Raw genomic sequence first — 20,633 nt, forward strand, 5'->3', positions numbered from 1 at the left:
AAGTTACAATTTTATATTGTTAATTCATATTTTTAAAATGAATTAAAATAAGTCCTAAAATAGATGGTATCTATAAACAGTCCTACCTTGTTAAAGAATAATCCAATTAATCCTAAAATTCACTATAGCCAGTTGAGAAATTGGCAAAAATATCATTTTCAACTTCAAATTCAAACGTTTGAAGATAGCTATTCCATGGTGGGTAATATGAAAACAAGGGAGGTAATTGTGTCATTATTTCCGGTGTGAAGATGTTTAAGTGTGAGAAAGATAACCTATGATCGTATAATAGTGAGTTGACAACCTATTGAGCAAAAGACATAGAAATAATTATGTTTTGACTTTCTTAGAAAATATGAAATTGTAACTTTAAAGTCAGAACTCAAAAAGGGAGATAATTCAAAAAGTTACGATCAATTAAAATAGGGCAGTGGCTATTGTTACGACGATGCTTTCAGGCCCAACCCTAACCCTAAGTTCAAATCTGATTTGAAAGTCCGCTTTGGAGCACGTTTTTGAGCAGACTGTATAGTTCGACAGTTCCGTGTGTACAAATTTACATTGGCACTTGCTTCCCATCTCTTAATTGCTGCCTCCAGTTCTGAAAACGTTGAAAATACTGCCCCTTTTTCAAAGCTGGTGTTGGGGAGATTGGCAGCCATTTTGGAATTCGTTCTACATTTTGCCGATGGAGGGCTCTGAAAGCATCGTCGTAACAATCCATGAGGACTATTTTTACGACTCGTCGTAACAATAGCCACTGCCTTAAAATAGTCTGGAGTTCTCTGGAGGGCCTTCCCGCTTATTTGCCAATGAAAAATCCCATTCTACTCAGAAATTTGTTTTGCACCACTTTCCAATAGTAAATGGAAAGATAACTTCAATATTTAGTGTGAAAATAGTCTACTTTTCAAACCGTCAAGTCAAGAACTTTGTTCTCTGTCGCATTCCTCAGTGAACAGAACGGTAACTAGACGACACACTTCTGTTATTTCTTCTAACCGAATGAAATGAATAAACCCCACCACCCAAGCTGTTAAAACCCAGTCCTGTATCGCATTCACAAAATTTCATTCATTAGAACACGAAAGGAATGTAACTAGATAGAGTTCCTCCTTCAGCCCCAGTGAATCAAACCAATATTATTTCTTTCTTTCTTTTTTAATAATTTGCAATATAGAATTTGTCCCATCTGTCAACGACGAGAAAACTCATTCGAAATTTGCGATACGGAAATTTTATAATGCTGAAGATTGATAAGGCTCTTACTTATGTCTGTTTAAGACAGGTGGGGATATGGCCAACAAAAACGATCAAAATCACAACATCGAGGACATTCTTGATCTTGCCGAAAGTGACATAAAAAATCCTAGTTGTTCCGAATGCGACTTAAACCTCTGTGAGTTATTTCCCTTAGCATCATGGCTACCTTTTTTCATATTTAGTTTCAAAATAAAATAATTTTTCAGTAATTTATTGATATTCGCAAATTTACTGAGGTAATGGTGAACTTTTTAATTTAATCGACATAGTTACTTTCCTACTCTGTGTGTATATTACAATTACAAATTTAGAAACACAATGAGTCAGAGTGCAAACCATAATTTTAGAAGTCGGAGACCGTGGACGTGGTCTTGACTTGTCGAGTTTCTGTTTTAATTAATCATAAATAACGTATATTGATTGATTACTACTAATTAATAACCAAAGTTTACAAAGGGGTAACATATGTTAGGCCTAGAAAATCACTTCTTTTGTTTTTTGAACTCCATGCATTATAATAACAACAAATAAAAATTGGCAATGCCAATGGACTGATCTGATTCATATTTTTTGTTAAATTTTAGATAGGAGGGTAGTAGGGTAGATGTAAAATGGAAATAACATTTTTGGGTACTGCCTCTGCTTACCCTACACCAGCAAGAGGAGTATCATGTATTGCTCTTACCAGTGGTAAATATTTTATTTATTATTTATGACTACAAATCATTCTAGGAATATAGTCTACATGTATATAGTGTATAAATATTTTTATTAGTGATTAGTGGAGTCTGTTTTGTTTTATTTGCCTTAGAAGCCTATTACTTCTCCCTATTTATACCCCAGTGAAAGCTACTTTGTATTTCAATTTTATGGGTACCAAACATCATAATAATGAATAAATATTTTATTGAAGTGGTTTAAAGATATACAATTTCAAGAGGATAAAACACTCTTACACTAGAACAAGATGATTATAAGGATTAAAATATGAGCTTCTACTTCTTGCATTCTACCTCAACTGTTCAGCATATCTGAAACAAAAACGCATGTTCTAACTATGGTATACTTCTGTACATGTTGTTATTTCTGCTTAAACATATATTTTGACAATTGTTTGATCCAATCATGATAATGATAAATGGAATGTAAATGTTGAATTAAACATTATCTTAATGGAATTTTTACCAAATAGACATCAAACATGTTTTCTACTTAAAATTTACGGACACCATGGATAATTTGTTTGCTTTGTGAAAGTTGAAAGAATGTCTTTCATTTTGTTATATTTATGTTTCAAGATATTATTTAAATTGATTGCTTATTCTACATTACAGATTCTTTCTGCTGGCTATTTGATTGTGGAGAGGGCTCGCAAATACAATTAATGAAAAGCCATTTAAAAGCTGGGAAAATCAGTAAAATCTTCATTTCACATTTACATGGTGATCATGTAAGTTATCAAAATGCACATACACATCAATTCCCAGCCAATTGACCGTATTACACTAATTCATTTCTGATTGTAATGTAGGTGGACAAATATGGATTGTATTCATGATAGGGGGACATGATGGTTAGGAATTAAGATTTTAAAATTGAATTGGAGTCTTTTCATGTAAAAACATTAAAACTGAAATAATGCTATAAAACTATGAATATTGCTTTAAATATTTATTTGAAATTAGAAATTCAGATGTAGCCAAAGGTATATGTTTGTAGTTGTACTGATAAAATGATAAAATGGTCATTTTTACAGGTGTTTGGTTTGCCAGGGTTAATGTGTACAATCAGTCAAAACAAGGGAAGATCAGAACCTGTAGATATTTACGGACCTGTTGGTCTACGGAAGTATTTGAGAGTAAATCTACAACTATCACGTTCACAACTAGAATATGAATATATTGTTCATGAATTGGAAACACTGGAGGAAGAATATCCACCAGATTGGGAGGTATGTGTTAATTAACGTACTAGCTATAGCCTGCCATTTGAATTTGATACACAGGCAGCTTACTTCAACATGCTAGCTAAATTTGCCCCATTATGCTTATTTTGGAAAAAAAACAAATATTCTACAGCTTGATCCAAGCCTAAATATACTTGGATTGAATATCTAAAATTTTATTTTGTTTTTTGTTTATTTTCACCAATAGAATTGGCCAGTAAACCACCGGTGTGATGAAGATCTCCACCCAAATGAAAAGATGGGTAGAAATATTTTACCAGACAAAAATAAAATATTACATTTGTAAGTTATTTCAAATAATATTCTAAATCATGTACCAGTACTTCAATAAATTTCCATAACATCATAATTGTCCTAAAGCAAGAATTAACTGATTTATTATGTGTTGGGTTTTTTGGTACTACTATTTCTTACACAAAATGTAATAGTGAAGAATGCAGTGATATTACTTTAAAGTAGCAATGTGCCATTGGCATTTAACGCTAAAATATCAAATTTCTCACAGCTTAATCCATGCTAGTCAGATTACTTATGTAACATTTAATTAAGAAAACAAAATCGAAATAACTCATTTGGATTTAATATAGAGCTATCATTAAATTTTCATGTACAACAAAATGGTGGTGTGCTTATTGCATAGCAATCAGCATAGATCGATGAAATTCCAATTCCACATAATCTTTGTAAATACTTAATGGAATTTAACTGTAATTGAACTGATATTCCTATTATTACAGATTTATCATTCACAATATTGTAGTATTTACTCATGACTGTTTTAATTATTATCATAGATATGAAGACAGTACTGTAATTGTTACATCTGTATGGACAAAACATAGAATACCATCATATGGCTTTATAATAGAAGAGAAATCTCAACCAGGCAAGTGAGTTCAACTAATTGAATAGTATAGATCAGTGGTTTTCAGAGACCTAGATCCCCTCCCCTCCCCCCACCCCCACTCTTGCAATCCAGGGTTTCCACATTGCCTCCCCTATTTTGAATTGAGATCTAGTGATGTTTTTATCATAGTTCTACAGTCGTAATTTATGAAACAATTTGCTTTGTTAGAAGCTGCAGTTTATTTTGTAAATTGTTAATATGTGATCAACCCTATACATGTAGTTGTGTATATTGGTATATACAATATTCTGTCCCATTTTGGAGTTCTACTGACAAAAATTCCTCCATAGTTTCTCCCATGGCTAAAGTTCCACCCCTTAGATTTGAAATTCCTCCCCTTCGAGCTAAGTCCCTCACCATAGTTTGAGAATCACTGGTATAAATGATAGTATTGTAAGAATCGGGCTACATGTATTTGTATGGATGTTAAAAGGATTCATGTTGCATCAAGCTACTGTCTCAAACCAAAAACAAATTGGCAGAAAGTTTGCAGATCACATGAGCCATATGGTTACTTTCAAAATTATAGATAATTAAATATAATCTTTTCACTGTAGTTTGATTATTTAATCTCATTTGTCACATTTGGACATTCAGTTTGAGTACTTAATCTGTTTTGTCACTTTTAAACATTGAATATTTAGGATGACTGTGCATGGATGAAAATGGATTGTTATCTATCAGGGGAGGTAATAAGAAGATCTAAGCTTGTACTTTGGAAATGAAACAATTGAAATGGAGATAACGTCCTACATTTCTGCGCTAAAGGGCTAATGAGGATATCCATGAAGTGTGTGATGAAGTAAATTTTGCCGGGACAGTGGCATTTCTGCCTACTCTTCCATCTGCCAAGGGATCTTTTATGTGCGTGCCAACATATAACATATACATAAGACCTCATGTTTTTGTGCCACCCGAATTACTAGATGCAGTTCCCTATGCTTGATTTTTTGGGGTTATTAACAGATCTAACATATATAATTTAATGTTGCTAATTGTATTAAATATTTCAGATTAAATGTAGGTAAATTAAAAGCTCTTGGTGTAGAACCCGGTCCATTGTATGGTATAATTAAATCAGGTCAAACAGTTACTCTAGATAACGGATCTGTGGTAATTAACACATTTATTCAAAGCCTTCAGCAAAAAATTAAACTCAAGATTGTTTTCATACAATGTTTGTAGGCCTACAGTGTGCTATTATCTACTTTTATTTTGAATTCCAACTGTCAAGAGTTCATTTACTTGCACGTCAATGTCGCAACCAAACTACTGAACACTGTCCTTGCCAGGTACTTTGTCCTGCACCCACTGACAAGGGGAAATTACGCTGGAAAATTCCTAGGAACTTTCTAGACCATCAATGGGATTGAACTCCAGACTATTTGTTTAGTGCCTTGCTCGCTGAAAAGACTAAAGATTGGAATATTTTTACTTAATTTTTGCTCTTAATCAAATTTATTCAGGCCCAGTTTAAACTGAATACTGAAATCATGTCAAATTGTTAAAATAGATTGCTGCCCAATTTGATAGTGCACCATTAATAATCTACAGCTGTAAGCAAGAGTGTCTCTTTAAAAATGCTAATTTACTTGTTTTAGATAAAACCAGAAGATGTGTTAGGTCCAGATATTGAGGGAAGAAAAGTTATTATAATGGGGGATAGTGCTGATTCCTGGAATCTTAAACATATTGGTCAAAATGCTGATGTTTTAGTACATGAGGCTACATTACAGAATTCTCTTAGTGAGAAATGTGTTGAGAATGGTCATTCTACACCTGGTAAGATTATGTCATATATTATTCAGTCATTAATGTATGATTTCTTGTGCACAGGTTTTGTAATGATGTGGCTCCTTATCAATATTTTGTTAGTTGTGGTAAGTGTGATGCTTTCACCTTCCAGAACACCTGTGAGAACAATGTTCTTTGAGAATAGTGTTATTTCATGATAAGTTTATATTGTTATTTAGCCAATCCTACTTTTATCAAGAATAGATATATTAACTTGACAAGGGTTGATTTTCTGAAATTATATTTAATCATTGCATTTTATTTCTATTTTCAGAAATGGTTGCTAAGCTTGCTTTGTCTCTCAATGTTCGTCAATTAATATTAACACATTTTAGTCAGAGATATAAACCTATATCATGTGAAACTAAGGTAAACAGATTACATTTAGTTCTTTACAGTGAAAATTTCAGTTCTTATTGACCAATCGAGTGGGCAAAGGGATGTACTCGCATTCTATTGCCACTATGATTATTGTGGTGAACGTGAACAATAACGCTAAGACTCTGGTATGTAAACTGGTTCGTAGAATCAAGCTACAATCAAGGGCAGCTAATTTGAATTTGTGAAAACTCCATGGATGGACCCAGAATAATGGAGTAGAATAGAACAATGCAACTCGGGATACCGAGAATTAGGTTCATCATATACACCATTATTTTTCTAAAAAGTGATGGGTTCTCAAAAATTGAAACAAAGGGAGATAATAAAAAGAATTGAGAACAGAACACTGTTAACTTCAAAAGACCCATTAACTTTATGCTAATATTACAGTTCTATTTATTTCTATTTGATTTTCAGGAAGGAGATGAATCTGTACTTATATTACAAGAAGAAGCAGAAAGTATATTAGGTAAAGAAAGAGTTATTTGTGCCGAAGATCTCATGGTACATAAAGTTCCAAGAAGAGTGTGATCCTCATAATTCATGTATTCTCATTGTTCACAAATTCAGCATTTGTAAATTCATTTAAGTTAATCAGATAATGTATTCTAATTGTAAATCAAATTCAGCATTTTTAAATTCTTTAAAGTGAATCATTTAAGTGAAAAAGATAACAATATAAGGATCACAGTAAATCATCTAATTTAATTGTAAATCGGGGGAATCACGTGGCTAAGTGGGTAAGACGCTGGCTCGCTAGCCTGGAGGTCGGCTGTTCGATCCCTGCTTTGGCCGAGAAGGTTCATCCAGATTTTCCGGTTCCCCCTTGTCAGTGATGCAGGACAGAGGGCCTGACAAGGACAGCTGTCTAGTCCTTTGGATGAGTCGAAAAACCGAGGTCCCATGTATACATTGGAATGCACGTAAAAGATCCCTTGGCAGTTGGAATTCGATATAAGAGTAGGCGATAGTGCCGCTGCCCAGGCAAAATTTCCCTCATAGCACACTGTATGACGTATGCCTGTCTTCATTAGCCCAGTATAGGAGTAGGACGTTAAACCCCATTTCATTTCACTTAATTGTAAATCATATTTAAAGTCATTAAGTTAACCAGGTAAGGGGTAATGATATCAACTTATCTGATGAAGAATCCCTGCAGATTTAAAGAAACAATCCATTCAAATATATCAATATTGCTCTTTATGGTATAAAATTGTATAATTGAAATTAAATATCATTAAAGGCACCAGTGACATTATAGTTTTGAAGAATGAAATATTGATCATTTTATGTATTTTGATCTTGACAGGAATAAGTTCCATTTAAGATAGTAATTGCTGCAATAAAATCCTGCAAAGGATAAGATGTCTTGTACGTAGCTCACAGAATAATATCAAATTTTAATTGAAAATCAAAAACACTTTATTTCGCCAATGCAGAAATACTGATATTTTTATAACATTGTTGTAAAGACTCTTGGTGTATTACTCAACTGCACATATACGCAAAATGGTGTATATTATTTAGTCTTGTGTAAATTAATCATATCTATTGTTAGTCCTCAGTCATGACCATATTTTCAATACTACATATTGATATGGTCATTATGTTCCGATTAGTTTTCTCCCTTTCCTATATTTGGATGAAAGGAAAACCTGTATTCTATCCTTGTAAATATAATATGTTGGAAGGCAAAACTCCTCCCCCACTTGAATTGCATACATAACCTTAGAAATTAAAATTGCCATAATATATGAGTCTCAAAATTACCATAATATTGTGCTGTTAAACCTCATTCCAAATAGTTATGTTGGCTCACTAACCTGGAGGTCCCTTGTTGGATTCCTGCATTGGTGAAGAAAGTTCAAAGGGATTTTCCGGTGTGGTTCCCCCTTGTTAGTGGTGTAGCACAAAGGGCCTGGCAAGGGAAAGCAGTCATTGGCACGCACCGTAAAAGAACCCTTGACAGTTGCAATTCGAAATAGGCCAAAGCGCCGCTGTTTGGACAAAATTTCCCACATAGCACACTGCACGGTGTATGCCCATCTTCATTAGCCCAGTAGGAGCAGAACAGTGGTACATTAAACTCCATTCCATATGTACTTCCCGTAGATGAGTGGCATATAGCAGGGAGGCCATGGAGTCTGGGTCCTCCACTTACCAAACGCACCCAAAAACTGACTTTAACCAAAATATCTGGTTTATGGGGTATTTAACTCCAAATTATTTTCAGAGGGATGTACATCTGATGGCCCCCTTCAATATCAATTTATTTTCAAAATCGAAAATTGATGTATTATGATTTATTAATATAATACTAGACAATTATATATATATATATTTATGAAAAGTTCTTAATCTCGTTTCGCATCCAGTATTACAAGGAAAGTGTCCATTAATAGATTTTTATATTGTCATTGTTATCCAATACTTACCATTACTAATGTTACTGCTGTATGTAAAGTTACAACATATTTTACAGGTCTATTGTACTGTATATATATATCAAAATATTCAAGTCAGTTCTTGACAATATACATCACATTATTCTAAAATAGTGATTCTTAATCCATGTTCAAAGTCCTCTGAAACAATGTTTTTTGTTTTCATTTTAAAAAAATAAGACGAAATTCGTATACACATACACACAATAATTCAATACAATGGTGTGTTGCCTACCAAATTAATATTGCATTGAATTTTTATGCAATGTTATATTTCCTTTCCTGCATGGTTACAATGTTCGGTGGGTTGCGTTAGGGTTTGACTGCTTTGAAAAGATTATGAACCACTGTTCTGGAATTTGCATTTTGTAAAGTTGCTAAAATAAATATATAAATCTCGTAATAAAGATATGTATCCAAATGCACAACAAATTTAGAAACAAGTAAGAAATATAATGCAAATGTTAATTTCACTTTGAATAAGACTTTTTAAAGAATCACTTATAACTGATTATCAACCTTAAATTGAAAAACATTAAATGATAAAAATACATCGTGATTTTTTTTTAGAAAACAAACATTATATATAAACAATGTTTTAAATATATACATCTATATATGTAACATTCGTGAGTATCTATATCTTGCTCATAACACAGTATACATATCGAGCAGGTTTATGCCATGAATGCTAAGATACGTAAAGTGAAATTTGATTTTTATTTTTTTAAATGATTATACGACAGGGCTTTCACTTCAAAACTTTGACAGCCAGTTACCTCAGTTTATCCAAAAAATTTTGCATAAATATTTTACACATAATATACTATTCAAAAAAAGTAGGGGATATTTGATTTTGGGGGCATAATACTAAAATATGCAAATGACTACGAAAAAAGTCACTATAGAACCTAACAGAAGAAACATTTCCAGTTACATGTGACGCCCAAACGCACCAATAGCTACAGCATGGAATGCAGGTGATGCTTGGGATCATCATGGGGGTCCAACCCAAGATTTGCACGACTCTGACTTTGAATGTTACAGTCATTGTGGCATTGAATTCCAGGGTGGAAACATCAGTTTAATTGTTTTAGTGACCAGAAAACAAATTTTAATATGCGTCGGCTTACCCAAAATGAAAGGTTACGTGCCCTTGACATGCTACAGATCGGCACAACACAGGCGGTTGTGGCGCGGACGATGAATGTTTCTCAGTCTGTCATAAGCAGGCTATGGTCCAGATACCGTGATACACAATCTGTACAGGACAGACCACGCTCAGGTCGACCAAGGGCGACAACTCAAGCCCAGGATCGATTTATCCGTACCTTGGCCTTGAGAAATCGTGTCATCACAGCAAATCAGATCAGCGTTCGTCTTCAAACAGACACTGGTGTGAGAGTGAGTGGCCAGACGATTCGGAATCGACTGCATAGGGGCCACCTTCGCGCCCGACGTCCTCGCGTGATCCCTTGTTTGAGAGATCATCACATTCAGGCAAGACGTCGTTGGTGTAGGGATCGTCAACACTGGGATAATCGACGCTGGAGCAATGTGATGTTTTCAGATGAGTCAAGGTTCACTGTTGATTTTTTGGACAGACGTAGGAGGGTGTGGCGTCGTCGAAACGAGCGCTTCCAAGACGTTAACGTCATCAGACATGATCGATTTGGGGGTGGTTCTGTTATGGTGTGGGGAGGCATCACTGTTGCTGGAAGAACGGCTTTACATGTTGTTGCAGGGCGTGTTACAGGCCAGTACTACCGGGACAACATCTTGGCAGTCCATGTTGTGCCGTTCGCACGACGTCATGGCCGCCGTTTCATCTTCCAGGATGACAACGCAAGATGTCACAGGGCCAGGATCGTTACAGGTTACCTCCAACAACAGAACATCACCACATTACCTTGGCCAGCTCTGAGTCCCGACCTCTCCCCCATCGAGCATGTCTGGGACATGCTTGGACAGAGGTTACGTCAACGTCAACAACGTCCTGCCAATGTCCAAGAACTTGCTGCTGCGTTGCAACAGGAATGGGACAATCTGGACCAAAATGACCTTAGACGTCTCATTAGGAGTATGCCACGTCGGATCAATGCTTGTTTGGCAAACAGAGGAGGATTTACCCGTTACTGACTTGGTTGTGATGCTGTGGTAACTTTGCTGTTTGACCCCGGGTATCATTTTACCCTTATAATGGTCAGTCTGTGCCTTACTTAGTCTAACGATCATTTGGAATAAATCGATGAATGTGAACTTCATTTCATTTTGTCATTTGTTTCTTCGTCAGTTTCATTAGGTGACTTTAATAACACTTAAAAATCAAATATCCCCTACTTTTTTTGAATAGTATACTATAAATTTAAAGATGCATTATGTAAGATTTTTAGTTGGTTGTTCTTGCTTTAGTAGTTCAAAAATAATGAAATATGAATATATTGAAAAAGAATTTCAAATTACTATATTCTGGGCGAAGTTATGACTGCCTGATATCTGAGTAACGTTACTTGACAACCGTGACTAAGACCTTTAAATCTCATAGGTGTTCTAATGCATTTAAATTCCGACCATCTGATAGTCTAGACAGTTGATTATACTTATAGGCTTGTCATGGGAATAAATATCTAATAACAATTTATATAGCATTTGAAACCAAAAGTAAGACTTGTAATAGTCAGAATTAGCTCTTAAATGATGCATCTTTAACTGTATTTGTTGTGTTAAATTCTTTGAAATTGACTGACAGGTAAGTTTTCAAGCCAGTCAGTTTCACTGCCAGTCATTTGAGACTGGCAAATATGACTGAAACCAGAGCCTTGTTGTATAATGTTGTAGCTATCTAATTTTGGTTTTTATCCTGTAAAAAGAGATAAGCTGCCGAGAAGTCTTTTCCACCAAGTCCATGATTAACCATTGTTCTATAAAGTTGATGAGCAACTGAACCTAGCGGTGTAGGGGCTTTAGTTGTTGTAGCTGCACTCTGGGCTAAACCAAGATCCTAGAAAACAAATGTACACATCATTAATCTTGTGATTGTTCATGATGACCCAATTCACCTTTTGCTGCATCAAGTGAGTATGGTAACAGAATCATAACTAGAATATCCTAGGTACGATTCTCCATTCCATTCCCTGTCTAATGCAGTAAATTAACATATGGGGGATTGGTAAGAGAGAGAAATGGGGTTTAACGTACAATCGACACAACCTAGGTCATTTCGGGACTAACACATGGTTCAATTTTATTTCAATAATTCGCTTGCACATAGGGGTCTTTAGCAGTGGGAGGAAACCGGAGGACCCGGAGAAAACCCACTAGGTTGGAGGGATTGGTAAAGATGAACCAGATGCATTTCATTACGCTACACATCCCCAACAGAACTCCAGAACAAAACTGTGATGGATCCGTGTACAGCATTTTTTTCCTTTATACTATAAATATGAAAAGCAATTTTAACATATTAGCAATTTTAATATGTTCTTCCATTTTTAATGAGATACTGCTGTTTCAACCTCTTTGTGTAGCAAACTGGTTATTTTGTCCCATGTGGATGGTAGAGAAAATGTGCCAATCAGTATTTTGTTCCTGATTCTTATTCTCTAATTTTTATTGCTGTAGATAATCAGTTGAAAAGTTTTAATTGGTGAAAATCTCAATCACATGGGGACTAAATGGTTTTTTTAAACCATGTTATTTACCTTTGTCATGAGAGCTGTACCAAAACCACCTTTATAATCATTACTAGAGGGTACTCCTTCTAATACACCTGGTACAGGATTATAGACTTCTGATGACCAGCATCTACCAGAACTCATATTTAATATTTTAGCTAACATTTTGGGATCCAGACCCAATCTAGAAAGAAAATGTTTTAAGAAATGTTTATTATTGATCTTTTATTGAAACTTTAATGTTTTAGCTTTAATTTTGGGATCTAGATCCTATCTGGTAAAAACATAGGAATCGTAATTAATCTGAAGAAATGTTAATACTTTTGTGGGTATGTGGAGGAAAATTCTATTTAGTGGAAATGCAACTTACTTGATTCCTAAGTTCATAGTTTCAGCTGTTCCAATCATAGATATACCCAATAACATATTATTACAGATTTTAGCTGCCTGAAAAATATTAATAAGAAATAGATGATTTCTCTGAATAATAATAATGCTTCGGAATAATTGTAAAACCAAAAACTAATTTTATTTCATGGAAATATAAAAGTTTTTCAACTGAAAAATTTCTAATTAGCAAAAGACACAACTTCTGGAATAGGTTGGTGTGTGTACAAAGTTTTGTATAAATCTTGAATGGTTTATATGCTCTGGAAACAAAACAAGGATAGACAGAGCTCATTTTCAGCATCAGATAAAATAAATGAGCAGAAAAATACAATTCTTATAGTTTGTGTTTTACCTGTCCAGTTCCTACAGCTCCACAATGTACGACATTTTTCCCCATTAATGATAAAAGTTCTTTAGCTTGATTAAACTGAGTTTCTGGTCCACCAACCATGAATGTTAATAATGCATCTCTTGCTGCATTTACTCCTACAAAAAACAATCTTTGTTTCGTGACAAATGGGATATGCTTGAATACAACAGCTCTGCCACATTTTCCATTCCACAGAAAAAGGAATTTTAATACATTATTTCTATCTGTTACAAATACATTTGTTAAAAAATTGGGATCTGGCTACTAACCAGACCAACTCTTCTATGATATGATAAAGAAATAAGCATTTTACAAGTGTGGTCAGTATATTGCAGTGATGGGATTTCAAAAAATTTCTTGTCGGACATTTTTTCCCGAATATAAAGGGGCATAATTCTTATCCTTATTTAAGAAGTTGTTTTCAAACCACAATTAAGAATCACGTGTCAACAAAGTATTCACATTCATATGTAATAAAAAATAGGTGCACTTCGTTATTTTTCATGTTTAATTTCTGTATGTTATTCAAATTTATGTCAATAATATTCCTCCAAAATTACGTGACATCGTAATACCATAGAATGAAAGCGTGACGACTACTGCCGATCTGTACCTGTTTCAAATTCCTCCAAAATTACTGTATTTTTCGGGTCAGAAGTCGATATATTTTTCAGCAGAAGTCAAGCATTCGTCTTATACTCTGTTACGACTTATATACGGAAGGTAAACGTCGCTCTACCACATCGAGCGAGCGACACCAACTGTTAAATAATCGCATTCGAATCTAGCACGTGCTATCATCTAAAACAATTAACTACTTACATATTCCAATTGAAATATTCGTCAACATTTCTTAGCGTGTTTATTTATTTATTTAAAAACATAAACCCCATTCAAAATATGATCATAAATCCGAGAATATCCCATCAAAATAGAATCTTTTCTCCGGCATAAGACGTATGAAATTCGGCACGTTTGCATCTCTTAATTTCACGTGTCTCGTGAGATTTCTACTTTCATTTCAGTTATTGTACTATAACCGCCATGCGTGTGTATGAAATAGCTGTATTTAACATGTTATCGGATACAATGTATATTGATTTGGGGTAGGATATGTGACATTTATGACTAATTCCTACGTGTTGTCGGCTGACATCAAGGAGATTGAAACGTCCGACAATGGAGAAATAACGGGTTAATCTCGAAGATTAAATTTATAATCACTCTTATTGGATTGATATATAGTCTGACAAAGGAGAAGCAATGATTACGTCACAATTCTGCTCACACATGTGCTATCAGGATTGGCAAAACTGTGACAGAACTCAATTTTGACCACCAATTCAGAACGTTCCAGACTCACGATCCAGCACCTCCATAGTAATGTACAAAATGGAGGTAATTCGATGATGCGAAAATAATATCCTGCTTGTAAAGGCAAACCCAAGATCTGGAGGGAAGAATTAGGTGCACAAACTTGACCTCTTTCTGAATTTCGTAAGTTTGGATGGTGACACACTCCTTGGGCTCCTGAAGTGAGGTGCTTTCTTGCAAACTCATCTGGCTACTTGACTGACTACCTAAAGAGATGAGACTACCTACCACCGGACACAGGAGCATCTAGATATACGGATCCTTTTTTCTGAGCTTCACTAGCCATGTGTTGTGATACACTAGGATCTATTGTACTACTATCTATCAATAAACTATCTTTTTGTACTGTACTGAAACAAAATCATAAACTTCATTATGCAACATGACAAAACTACACATAATTAAGGAAAAAGTCTTAAATATATATGTATTTGGTCTACTGACTTAACAAGTGTTGTAACTTATTTATATTACACACCATAATTCTACTATTACAGAATTTCATCAGTTTTATTCAGCTTTCCACATTCATTATTTATTCAATTATGCCACCAATATAACTGTATTTACATCCTGCTCCGTCATCTCTGGATTTGTAGTGGAGTGGTCTAATGCCCTTGCTTTAGATCATAAGGTTTGTATTCAGTCTAGTGGCGTGGTTTCATACCAAGCTTGTACGTGACAAGGAGTAGGGTGGCCTTTCCAAACTACTGGTTTTTCTCCAGGTCCTCTGTTTCCTCCCACCCCTACACACAAGTGGATTATTGATAGAAAATTAAACCGTGTATTAATCCCAAAATGATCCAGTCCTCAATAACCTCTTTAGTTGACAATCAGTGAAATAAACAATATGTTTGTACCTTAATATTCCTTTTGAGCCATTATAAACTTCTTGAACGTGAGAGCTTTCAGGTAACATAGTTACTATTTTGGTAACAGCACTGGCTACTTCTGCTGGTGAGCTGGCAACACTGGCACCTTAAACAACAAATAGACAACTTATCTGAAAGAATAATTACCACTCACAGGATAGAAACACGGGTCATAACTCTAGAAGTGAAGTCATTAATGGAAATTGTTAAAATGCAATAGGTTTCTCCATTCCACTAATTTAAACAATGAATAATACCTTTTTTTGCCAGAGCGGCCACTAGATGCTACAAAGTGAACAAGGGCCATAACTCTACTATTCTGTATAACAAATCTTGATGATATTGCATATAAATTTTAAGCAGATCAGATGATAGCTTTTGTTATTAGAGCATTAAACAAGATTCTGCAAAGTGAGCATGGGAAATAATGTGATTGTATCAAAACTGCTTATTTCAAACACTAAACTGGCACAACAAACAATACGCCTCTATGATTACTATTGCCAGCACAGTAAAGATTCCCTGTCTGTTCAAAATCGAACTAAGAGTAGGTCATAGAGCCACTATCCAGGCCACATTTCCCTCATAGCACACTGGATTCATTTGCAGAAAAGTCACACTTTAAACCAGGGGTGTCAAACTCATTTCGATTCATCGGTCGGAGATATACAAAAATATCAAAATAAAGCCAAATGTCCTTGAACTTTACTGAATTCTAAAAACAAAGCCAAACGTCCTTGACACAGGTAATTTTTTATACTGGTTTCCTTCCAAATTGACAAGACATAATATTGAACATAACGTTCTCTGTATTACATACGACTAAGATATCTATAACAAACTGTACACAAGTCAGAGTTTTACTGAAATGGGAAAACAATAATAAATTATTTCCAACACTAGTTTCTAAGAATTATCAACACGTCAGTTTATCAAAATTTGTTCCACGGGCCACATTTAAACCCTTGCCTTGGCAGGCTGGATCTGATCCGCAGGCTGCAAGTTTCATACCCCTGTTTTAAACCCTCATTAATATTTACCTACCATCAGATTTTAATGAGTTTGTTGATTCTGTATTTACATCAAATACTACTATAGGATAACCATTCTTTATTAAATTTCTTGCCATGTGATTTCCCATATTTCCTAATCCTACAAATCCAACAGTCTCTTTCTGTGAAGATACAAAATTTAAATTATGTCATGTATATACCCTATGTAGTACTTTTATTCTACTTTGATTCTAATTTAGCCTCTATTCAGTCATTGAAGAATGTGTATTGAAACGTAAACCACTTGGACAATTTATAATGATCATCAAAGAGGATAGATTAAAGTTTACATTGAATAGTACATGTACTTGATCTAAGAACATTAAGTGCATTGACTAATGTTTGTGTATCTGTGATTCCTTATGCAATTAGAATTCACTTGATCTGTCATGCTTTGCTATGATCCACACTTTGTGCAATAAAGTGAATGGTTTATTACTTTGTCCATGTAATTGCCTTGTCATGCTGTTTCTAAGTAAACCCTGATTACCTCCCCTTACATCTGAGCTTTGAGACCTACTGTTAAAAATGATTCATATGTAAGAGCTAAATCTGCCTAGTGTATTTTTTTTTTCAAGCTTCACATGCTATGTAAATTATTCGTTGGATTAGATATTTAAAGGAGCTAAATCGCTAACATTTGGGACCTAGAAATTGACACAAGTGGACGGAACTCATATAATACTGTACTATGAATGTATATAAACTGATATAAATTCAATGGTTTCCGTTTTTAATCTAATTTCAAATCAGTTATGTTCCGCGAAATAAGCCAGCAGTCTCAATCGAATGCAAATTTCTAGCGCCTGGTTATTCCAGTCTACATACGCCGTTTGGTTTGGTGCAATATGTCTAGCCTCGTTCCTCGAGTCTCTTGCTAGAACTGGGGCTGAAACGCATTATGGTACACGATTCGTGTACCAATGGTAAAATGTTTATTTTGTCTTAAATATTGGATATCAGAAGCCCATCTTTTTCCGGCAAGCTCACAGCATCAACATTGATTTAAATTGACAAATTATTTGTGTTTTCAATGTTGAAGATTTTGGATGATATTGAGTTAGAGACTTAGCTACTTTAATGGATTAGAATCCTTTCGCTATTTAAAATTTAACGATAAAATGAATACTCGAGATATGCTTATTATTGGAAAAAGGTACACCACAATGACTGAAATTTTCAATATATTTATTATCTATCTTTGAATGACCAGCTCCTTATCTAAATCTTACACAATACATCTTTAAACAACAGTTTTTTGTACAAATACAAAAGTTGTTATATTAGTAGACTTTGACAACCCGCATAAGGCTCAAAACTGGAACCATATCATATGGCACATCATTACAAAATCAAAATATTAGCTGTTGTCCCCAAACTTGAAAAGAATACAACAAAATCTCACATCTAAAAATGTATATCTTTGTTTCTCACCTTCATATTGCTTGAAGCTGAAAGTTAAATTTTTAAAAAAATCAAAACAATAAGAAATTTATCATTCAGGGCTTAACTTTAGATCTGGAGAACTTGCCAAATAAATGTTTATGAACCGGGTGTACTGTGCAAAATGACATCAGCCCATTATTAATTTTCAATTTATGGGATGTATTCAATATTTAGTTTAAATCAAAATCTTTAAATATGTCTAGTGGGTCAAATGAATTAAAAATTTTCAACAATTTGTATACAATACATACATGTGATCTCTTCAATCAATTAATTTATGAAAATAGACAAGAAACAAAACTTTGATTTTTCTACCTGAAAACTGTCTGTGTTTAATCACACCATTGATTTGCAGTAATCTGTGAAACATCTTTTTTGACATATTAACCATGGATATTCCTGGAACAGACGACATTATGATTCGGATGTTACTGAAATATAAACGAGAAAAAAAGGATATAAGAAATCACTGAACAGAATTGTCAGGTCAATAATGTCACTGCTCTGGCAGTAACGTTACATGCAAATGCTATGGCAGCATCGCACGTATCCCTCACCACTACCTGCAGATATTTGCCTTGCTCGACTCTTTACTAGTTTGATGGAATCAAAGTATAAGAGGCATTAAAATTTGAAAACTCCAATTAAAACGACAGAGAAAAATCATAGTCCTACTACCAAGTTAACCAAGTGTGGAGAGATCACCTAATCTTAATCACGATTCCTTATTATTCTATTCACACTAGCACACTAGCTTGCTAGCCTGGAGGTCGCGTGTTCGATCAATGCATAGGCCGGTAAAGTTCATCAGGATTTTCCAATGTGGTCTAGTCAGCTGTCTAGTGATTCGGATGGGACAAAAAATGAGGTACATTGGTGTGCACGTAAAAGATTCCATGGCAGTTGGAATTTGATGTAAGCAGTAGGCCGCCCATAGTGCCGCTGACCAGGCAATATTTCCCTCATAGCACGCTGTATGGCATATCCGTTTCCATTTGCCCAGTTGGAGCAGAACAGTAGGACGTTAAACCCCATTTGATATTTGATTTCATTTTATTTCATCTCCTATTCACACTACCGCCCAGTTGGTAGGCCCCTTAATAACTTACGTTACCGGTACCAAATTATTAACAGCACGCTTGTCTCTGACCTTACCTAAATTTAAACACGCTTATTAATTTTTTTACAAATGCACATTCGATTACGCACTTGAAAGAGAAAGAGTATGAGCCCTATGCTACTGTCATGTTGTTTTTAACGACAAATGAATGTTTGAAGTAACGTCTAGTGTACAACCTGTGAGGATCTTTCAAGACCTGCTTTCAGCCGCTCATATCAATGACAGTCAAGGTCATTATCGCTGGTCCCTTATGTAGTTCAAACAATATTTCCTTACGTGTAAATTTCAGTAAAGAGAGAAAGAAAGAGTTTAACGTCCACTCGACACAAACTAGGTCATTTCGGGACTAACACATGGGTTAATTTTATTTCAATAATTCGTTTAGCAGTGGGAGGAATCCGGGGGATCCGGAGAAAACCTACGAGGTTGGACAGGCGGCCCTATTCATTCAGTCCTACTCCTTCGTCCTTGTCATCATATGTAGGCTATGTTATAACCGGGAAATCGAAACCACGTCAGTTTAATTATGATACAACACGCCATCCAATCCCCCTTAACTTCATTAGAATAAAAACTTTTTAGAGGACAGTATACAATACACACTGATCAGTTGGCTATAGTGAATATACGATAGGCCGCTACAATCACTGATAAGGATGACATCGGTGCAACGCCTCTGTGAAACAGATTTTATACAATAGACTCAAAAGTGTAAGTACAAAATCTAAACACGAACACAAATTCAGAGCACTTACATAAATAAAAATGCAATAAAAATACAGTACACGTGCGCGCATAAAATAAACTAGTTAAAACGTCATGCTAAGACCATACATAAAGTATATTACATATTTTATACCCGATGAGTTGAACGTGTTCACTCCAAGTTTGTCAAGTATGCACTAGGAATCCATAAGAGCTCCACTACACCCGGACCCTTGGGCGAATGTGGCCGCCTTGACTTGTCTTTTTCATACATGATATCCTGTATAAAGTACTGGATCAAGTTAATTGGTATGTCCCATAACAGATATCCCAAACAGGTTTATCTTATGCTATGCAAACTCGATGAATTAGGTAGAGACACCTGGGCAACCAAAATAAGAATTTTGTTAAGTTCTCTAGGTTACGCTTATATATGGTATTCTCAGTCTGTTGGTAATGTAAAGTTATTTATTTTATCTCTAAAACTAAGACTGTCGGATATTAATAGGCAAGACTGGTCTGAGAGAATTAGTAATTCTGAAAGCCTTGAAGTCTATAAGAATTATAAACTGAATCTGTGTCAAGAAAAATACTTGTCTGCACAAATCCCTAAGCAGGCAAAGAGAAATGTCACAAAATTAAGGTTAAATCTCTTCTCCACAGGAGCAAATTTATATAAGAGAAAACTATCCAAGCAGCCGAATTGCATGTTTTGTACACCCAATATAATTGAAGATTTGTACCATATATTTATTGTGTGTAAGACATATCATGAACTACGAGTTCAATATTTGACTGACTACATTATCAAAGAGAATGGATTCTATAATGTATTATTAACATGCGATGAAAACCGTTTGTTACAATTATCTACT

At 34.8% G+C, this 20,633-nt stretch overlaps 2 protein-coding genes across 4 annotated transcripts; one reads left to right on the forward strand and one right to left on the reverse strand.

The window, feature by feature from the left end:
* Window positions 1–1,406: 1,406 nt before the first annotated feature.
* Window positions 1,407–9,284, forward strand: LOC126821295 (zinc phosphodiesterase ELAC protein 1). The gene is made up of 10 exons (XM_050549699.2): window positions 1,407–1,499; window positions 1,848–1,953; window positions 2,598–2,713; window positions 3,020–3,214; window positions 3,417–3,511; window positions 4,024–4,119; window positions 5,150–5,249; window positions 5,738–5,918; window positions 6,205–6,299; window positions 6,729–9,284. The coding sequence occupies exons 2-10, from the start codon at window positions 1,875–1,877 to the stop codon at window positions 6,840–6,842; spliced, it is 1,071 nt and encodes a 356-aa protein (XP_050405656.1). The 5' UTR covers window positions 1,407–1,499; window positions 1,848–1,874; the 3' UTR covers window positions 6,843–9,284.
* A 1,810-nt stretch (window positions 9,285–11,094) lies between these two features.
* On the reverse strand, window positions 11,095–19,934 carry LOC126821655 (3-hydroxyisobutyrate dehydrogenase, mitochondrial). Of its 3 annotated transcripts, none has more exons than XM_050550122.2 (10): window positions 19,913–19,934; window positions 18,249–18,364; window positions 17,922–17,938; window positions 16,480–16,609; window positions 15,424–15,541; window positions 14,792–14,913; window positions 13,172–13,305; window positions 12,800–12,876; window positions 12,457–12,613; window positions 11,095–11,756 (listed from the first exon to the last, which is right to left on the reverse strand). In XM_050550122.2, exons 2-10 carry the CDS (start codon window positions 18,346–18,348, stop codon window positions 11,598–11,600), a joined length of 1,014 nt encoding a protein of 337 aa, XP_050406079.1. In that variant the 5' UTR covers window positions 18,349–18,364; window positions 19,913–19,934; the 3' UTR covers window positions 11,095–11,597. The 3 variants fall into 3 exon arrangements, with proteins under 3 accessions (XP_050406079.1, XP_050406078.1, XP_050406077.1); XM_050550121.2 differs by lacking the exon at window positions 19,913–19,934 and adding an exon at window positions 19,089–19,223; XM_050550120.2 differs by lacking the exon at window positions 19,913–19,934 and adding an exon at window positions 19,230–19,294 and having other exon boundaries at window positions 11,096–11,756.
* Window positions 19,935–20,633: the final 699 nt, after the last annotated feature.

The sequence above is a fragment of the Patella vulgata genome, chromosome 5 (assembly GCF_932274485.2).
Source record: "Patella vulgata chromosome 5, xgPatVulg1.2, whole genome shotgun sequence".
In the NCBI taxonomy this organism is placed as follows: Eukaryota; Metazoa; Mollusca; class Gastropoda; family Patellidae; genus Patella; species Patella vulgata.